Source organism: Tupaia chinensis, unplaced genomic scaffold (assembly GCF_000334495.1).
Source record: "Tupaia chinensis unplaced genomic scaffold, TupChi_1.0 Scaffold000313_1, whole genome shotgun sequence".
Taxonomy (NCBI): domain Eukaryota; kingdom Metazoa; phylum Chordata; class Mammalia; order Scandentia; family Tupaiidae; genus Tupaia; species Tupaia belangeri.
In genome coordinates, this window is record NW_006159806.1 from 1,199,392 (window position 1) to 1,206,843 (window position 7,452).

A 7,452-nucleotide genomic window follows, 5' to 3' on the forward strand; every position below is an offset into this window, starting at 1 on the left:
TTCCCTACTGTACTGGCAGCAGACCCGTATGTGCTTATGATGTCTTCCAGTTGTCGATTCAACTCTTCAGAGATATCACGAACTCCCTTTTCAGTGTGCATACTTGCCTCTCTCTCTGGTGCTTGGAGTGGGGTTGGAGAATCCTGAGCATCTGACTTCTGCAGGCTACTTGGACTGGGTAATGATGGACTGTCTCCTGGAGGTGCTGGTTGTTCAGCTGAGAGCTGTTCAGAGTGGTTAGTCTCCATATTGATGGTCGTATCTAGTGATAAACACAGTTAGGCTTTATGTAGTTGACCTAGTTACTTATCAGTGGTAAGGATAGCCCCCAATGAATAGCAGTTAATTATGGTTTTTAACATAGGATGAAATTTACTTGGAGAAATCACTGATATTACAATTGGTAAAGCAGGAACAGTAGGGGCCTTCTTTCCATTATCAAGTCATGCTACTAATATATTTTTGGTTTTAATCTTTAAATTTTGGTAACATCTTTTCATTATTGACATTAACATAGTAATTCATGCTATTATTTTCAGTGACTGTATTTGTCATCTTGCTTAGGCTAGTCAATTTGTGTATTATTATATAATTCTATATAGATTCACAATTGTTAGAGGCAATATATACACTTAAAATGTTTAAAATGAAAATAGTGTTCATTTTTTTTCTATTAACATGTTTAATACAAGAGCTGCTGAATTTATTAAAATAATCTATAATTTTAGTACTCCTAAATTCTAATTTGATCTCTACATTATATTTGATTGGTATAAATACTTTGATGCAAATACATTATTATACTGATACAAGATACATTTCTTGCTTTTCTGTTCCCCCCCCCCCCCGATTTTTTTTTTTTTTTCTCCCCCCCCCCCCCCAGTTGGGCAACATGTAATTATTAATCCACAGAATACTTTTTTTTTTTTTAATTAATTTTAATTTTATTTGTTCATTCATTTATTTTAATTTGACCAGAGAGGGAGAGAGGAACATTGAGAAAGCAAGCCATTCAGGTCTGAGACTCAAACCGTAGTTAGCCATGTGGGAGTAATCAGCGCCTTAACCACCATGCCACCTGCTGGTTCCCCACACAGAATACTTTTTCTAAGGTTCAAACCAGCATTATTTTTTGCAATAAGGTAGGGAATGAAGGAAAGGATAAATAACAACTATTAATAGTATGGAAACATGGGGATGCTTATTACAACAATTCCTTAAATTTCCATAATACTCTTTTATTGTAGTATAAAAACTGACCTTTTAGAAGGAAACACATTGCAACTTTCTCTTCTATGTCCAGAAGCTCAGAGAAATTTAATAATTTTTCAAATATAGCAATGTTTTATAAACAGAGAGGGAATGTACTAGGATAATTCAGATATGATATGGGCTTTTAGGGAATAGGGAACAAAGACTGAGTTAAATAAAAGATTCTAAGGTTTCTGGTTATTATCTCTTCTAGGGTTTCAATAGATTTGGCTTAAGCCTTTAAGTTTTGGTATATTTAACTTGTAAGAGATATTCGATGGTGATACGGCTAGTTAACAGTAGTAAATACAGCAAGATCCTCACAGTTCACAGGTTTTACACTGACAGTGGTATGAAAGTGAAAACAAAAACATACTGTTCTACTAACTGCTCGGCCTCCTCCTCCTGTTCTCAGGGCAATAGATGTCAAATACTTGAACACCATCGAGAATGGAAAATTCACAGAACAGACATTGTCACCCACCTGTGGTGCTCACCAAGTACTCATTACCTTAAAGGGAAGTACTTTTGGTTTTCGCCAATTTGAATTCGCCAACTCAATTTTCAAATAATGAAGTAAACAGCTCCACTGTCTCCATCACTGGAATGTCTTTATACTGACCTCTGCTCATCAGACACATTCATCTATATTTAACTTTTGGCCCCCTCAACTCAGAGAGGGACACGTGGCACCTGCTGTCCGGCCAGAAGTTATTTTAAGCCCTTCTAAAGTGAGTCCTGGTATTTAGCATTTCATCCTTGAAAATCAAGAAAATAATTTTAACATCAAATTGAAAACAGTAAACATTTACCGTTTTAAATTCATGTGTGAATTTTGAAGTGCTTGGGAGACTGTTAGTATAAAACATAATCTAAAGTAAATCAAACTTTAAACAATTAATTAAAAATCAACTGTATAGAGTTTTACATGTGTAGTTCTTCTAAAGCAAATGTTTTGTTCGTATTTGATTTATTCTTCATTCATATGAGATAGTCATTGGTGTCTTTTATACTTAATTCCTTGAATATCATTTAAACTCCTGTTCCACATTTAACTTGACAACAGAATAACTGAGTCACTGTAAACCTCAGGACAACTCAGTTCCTAAAAGTACCCTCAAGACAAATCAACAAACGGAAAAAGAACAAGGCCAAAGAATTCTGTTACATTTAAACGGTCCCGTTTATATTAATTTTACAGCAAAGAACTTTTTTTCTAAATTTTTCTCTTTATGTAAACTTTGTTGCCTTTCCCCTTTGCTCTGAGACAGTTTTCCACTTGTACTGGCAGTCCCAGCAGACCATCACACACATCCCTTCCCGAGCAACACATTTTAATGATAAGTACAACAATGGAAAGTTCTTCAACAGCTCACTGGCAATCTCAAACGTCGCAAGCCTTGAACACCACAAACCACACCCCACGTCTTCTGCAAGGCTTGGGGGGAGTGTTTGTCATACTTACCAGAAGGCAAGGAGCTAAGCAAGAAGAGAAAGAAGAGAAAAGAGGCAGCAAAAAGCAAGTCAGAGCAGCCGCCACAGCAGAAGGCGGGCTGGCTGTGTTCTCACAAGGACGAGAGAAACCAAATACACACACACACACACACACACACACACACACACACTACAGACACTGATGGAGGCTGCAGGCGGGAGCAGGTGGGGGTGGGGAAGGGAACAACACATGACACAGCAAGAGAAAAATACGCCCAAGCTTCATGGCTGTCACAGGAGAAATAGCTCAGAAAAGAGACGCAGTTGCCAGATCTGATCAGACTCTCCTACTAAAAATTTAAACTCCGAGTCTGTAGACTTTTATGAATGCAGTTTTTCACCATTGTTTTTTTGGGCAGAGATCAGTTTTTCTTATTTCTTCTTTTATTTCCAGTGTGGTTTATGATTCATCTTCTATTTTTTTCTTCTTGAGTTAACCTAATTAGTGTCAGCTTTCTCATAGGAATCATGGGGAAAAAAAACAAAAACAAAACCAAACAGTGGCATGACAAAAAGCAGGTGGTAGAACCACTTTCATTCTTTTGCCATTGGTTGGTTTGCAAAGTCTGAAATAAAAATATAGAGGGCTATTTTGGAACTGAGTTTAGTGTAATCTCATGCATAGTAACCGGCATGACCTCGGATCACAGTCTTCCTTAGGTAACGGTGTTCTGACCTCAGAGAAGGCCTGAAGAGAGCAGTCCACGCTGGTGCCCTGTTGGTGCTGTCCCACTTCCTACAGTTGCTTTTTCATCTTCTTCAACCCCCCCCCACTCCCACTTACTTCTTAATCCTCCTCAGAACAGCCTCCTTTTCATTAACCTTAAAATGCCTCACTTTTAATTTACCAATCCATTCTCCCTTTCTGTCTGTTTTTAGAAAATGTGTTTCTATGCCTTTCCAAAGCAGATTCTTCTATTTGAGTTTCCGCTCTCAGACAGTTTAGTCACAGTGGCACCTTATGAGATAGGCAGACTAATGCCACTCCAAACATGTCCATGTCCTGATTCCTGGGACCCGTGACTCTGTTCTTTTACAGGGCAGGAGGGGTTTTGTGGATGAGATTAAGGTGTCTGAGATGGGAGACTGTCGTGGATAATCAGCTGGGCTCAAGATAATCACAAGGGTCCTTGTAAATGAGAACAAAACAGGAGGATTGGAGCCAGAAAAGAAGATTTGATGATAGAAGTGGAGGTTAGAGTGAGGTAAGCCCACAAACCAAGGAATGTAGGAAGCTCTAGAAGTTTGAAAGGCAAGCAACAAAATTCTGTTCCAGAGCCACCAGAAAAATACAGTCTTACAGACACACTGGTTATTCATTTTAGCCTAGCAAAACTCATTTTGGATTTCTGCCTCTAGAACTGTAAAATTATGAGTGCGTGTGTGTATGTGTATGTGTGTATGTTTAAAACAAGGTCTCACTATATCACCATGCTCCTGCCTCAGGCTCCCTGCTTCAGCTTCCCAGCAGGGATGACAAACATGCTCTATGGCTTGCTGCTTTTCTTTTCAGGCAGGTCTTGCTATGTTACCCAGGCTGGCCTTGAGCCTGAGATCCTCCTGCCTCTGTCTTTCCAGGTCACTAGGATTCCAAGTACAAACCAGTACACCCAGCCTTTAAATTGACCAGGAATTGAACCCAGTCACTGCAGCTGGGCCAAATTTGTGTTGTTTTGAAGCCACTGAATTTTTAAATTGTTTTAGTGGTAAAAGGAAACTGAAATATCCTACTTTTCCTACCCCTTATTCAGGGTAGACATAAGCTATATTGTAGATGAGGACACCCCCCACGTAGATGTCAGGATAAAGTTCAGTGATGAAGACAGTGAAGCTGTTTATGAATCATTTGATCATCAAGGTGGTGAGTGGGTAAGAGAAGAAAGCACAACTTTGGGCCACCTGGTGGCATGGTAGTTAAGGCATGTAGGGCATGCATGTGTTTAGTGAAGGTATCAAAGTGACTGCTGCACAGTGACTATCCAGATAATCTAGAATAGGCTTATAGATTTTTAAATTATAATTGAGTACAAATATATTCAACTAGAATATATCTGTTAACTGATGTGGGCTCAAAAAACTGGGATAAATTAGTACAGAAGATGAAGTAATAGAGCTCAGTATTTTATTTTAAAATCAATATTTTTTTAAAAAAAGAATTATTTTATTTAACTTTATTTATTTATTTACTTATTTTCGTTTGACCAGAGAGGGACAGAGTAAGAGAGAGAGCCAAAGTGAGAAAGTAAGCTGCCAGGTCTGGGTCTTGAACCACGGTCAGCCATGTGGGAATCCAGCACCCTTAACCACCATGCCACCTACTGGCCCCTGTAAAATCAATCTTAAGAGAATGAAAAATTATACTTCTGAGACTTTGAGCTAGTTTAAGGAATAAATTTAATTTTTTAAATGACATTTTAATTTTTATGCACAAATTAAAATAGTTTTCAAAGTTAGACAATGCTAAAAAGTTTATCACAAGAAATAATCATCCCTCATTGAGAGACCTGGAAACTAGCTTTGCCATGCTCAGAGGTAACAATATTAAACCAAGGCAGATCTTTCTTCTGAGGTTTACTTTCTTATTCGTAACTAAAATGCCTATATTGTTGTCAACTCATCATTTTTGTTTGTTTGTTTGGTTTTATTCCATAGTGTGTGTGTACTTGGCAGAGAGGGATAGAACAAGACAGTGAGAAGGAAAGTGAGAATTCACCCTCCCTCGGGGTGGGAGGGAAAGCCATGCCTCAGTCCCTTCTCTTCCATTCTGCTTGTGGGATTTTAGGCACACACACACACATTGCCTGGCATAAATTTCAAGCTGCCAGGTCCAGGCCTTGAAGTGTGGTCAGCTAAGTGTGGTCAGTGTAGGAGTTGAGCACTTTAACAACCACACTACCTGCTGGCCCCCAACTCATCAACTTTTAATAGCACCTGTTGTCTTCCCATACTGATAGAAGATTTTTATTAGTTACCTCTCTTTATTTTCCTAATAAAATTACAACTCACTTTAAAATTTGTAGTTTTTTTTCGGGAACCAGCAGTTAGTGTAATGGCTATGTCGCTGGACTCCCACGTAGTCGACCGCGGTTCGTGTCCCGGACCGGTGGCTTAAAACTCACGCCGGGCGTGTGTGCATGCGTGCCCAAGATCCCGAGAGGAGAATGGAGGAGAAGGGATTGCGGCATGACCATCCTCCCTGGGGGGTGATTTCTCGCTTTCTGTCTCTATGTCTCTCTCTGTCTGTCTGGCGAGCGCACGCGCCCTACAGTGAAAATCTCTCCAAAAAAAAAAAAAAAATTTGTAGTTTTTGTTTTCATTATTGAAACAGTGTTTACTTCTTTTTCTGTTTGTTTCTTTGTTTTTTAGAGAGATTTGTTATAGGGAGATTTGTTATAGGGAGAGTGTGCTCACCAGAGAGAGAGAGAGACAGAGAGTGAGAAATCACCCTAAGGAGGGATGGTTACATCACAATCCCTTCTTCTCCATTCTCCTCCCAGGACTTGGGCACACATGTACATGAGCCCAGCATGAGTTTTAAGCCACTGAGTCTGGGATTTGACCATGGTTTCCTACATAGGAGTCCAGCGATATAACCATTATGCCATTGCTGGTCCCAATAATGTTTACTTCTAAGTCAGGTAGATCTCTGTGATTATAGTTTCATTCTTAGGTAGCTTTCTCTTTTTCCTGATTACCTTTTAAAATCTTGCTTAATATTGAAAATTTGTAAAATATCTCTCTATAAAAATTTCCCCTAGAGCAAATCTATGAGATAATTTATACATTCTAACATTTTCTTGGAGATACCATCCCCATACACAAACTCCCTCATGGCCTGGTGCCCTCCTCCAGCCTGGTCTGGTGGCTTTCTAGGTCTGCTACACAGCTGTGGTCCTGGCACTTGCCCTGTTGTCATCCTGGGAATGTAAAACTGTCCTGTTTCCTAGTTCTCATTCTTCCTCTTTTATGGTTTACTTCCTCTTTTAGTGGAACCCGTCTTCTAGTGGCTTCTAAAGGAAGCAGACTTCATGTGTCTGAAATATCTTTTTGCTACCCTTGAACTTACATGATTGATACTTTGGCTGGATATAAACTTTTACGTTAAAAATAATTTCTATCAAAAAATTCGAAGCATCACACCCCTGGTTTTCTAGTTTTTAACTTTTTCCTTAAAAATGCAAGGTTATTTCTTCTTCCTGCTATTTTGCATTTGATATATTTTTATTTTTTTTTTCCTTTGGACTGTTTAGGTTCTTTCCTTTAACCTAATGTTACAAAGTTTCACAAGGAGAACATTTACCATGAACCTTTTTTTCATCTATTATGTTGAACGCTTAACGGGTTTTTAATTCTGGAGACTCATGTTTTTAACCTCTTTCCCCCTTGTCATTGTTTCTCACCCTCATTTTTCTCTGGGACTTACATCCTTAAGCCTAGAGCCTTTTTGGATAAACTTCTGCAGAGAACAATTCTGAATTTTGAAAAGACTGATTTTATAGAGCGAGACCCTTTATGCTAACTGTTCTTTCTACTCATTCAAACAGATAAACAACCTCACAACCATCAAACCATCCTGCTACGGAAGTTACAATCTCCTTTCTTGTGACCATTTCCAGTAGTGTCTCCACTTGCTGAGTATTAACTTCAGATTCCTTAGTTGTTTCGGAAACTGCCGTGCACGTTAGCTTGCCTCTCACTGGTGGTATT

The 7,452-nt window shown here is 38.9% G+C and overlaps 1 protein-coding gene across 3 annotated transcripts in view; it reads right to left on the minus strand.

Annotated features, from left to right (window-relative positions):
* The window catches only part of TXLNB (taxilin beta), a 49,616-nt gene extending 46,743 nt beyond the window's left edge, over positions 1-2,873 (minus strand). The window contains exons 1-2 of one of the 3 annotated variants that reach the window (XM_006151088.3): positions 2,717-2,873; positions 4-262 (exon numbers count right to left, since the gene is read on the minus strand). In XM_006151088.3, the coding sequence (XP_006151150.1) occupies positions 4-248 (245 nt within the window). In that variant the 5' untranslated portion in view covers positions 249-262; positions 2,717-2,873. Of the gene's footprint in view, positions 1-3; positions 263-1,735; positions 1,979-2,716 lie in introns of those variants that run through there. The other 2 variants (XM_014588837.2, XM_006151087.3) reach the window with 2 other exon arrangements.
* Between the last annotated feature and the right edge of the window lie 4,579 nt (positions 2,874-7,452).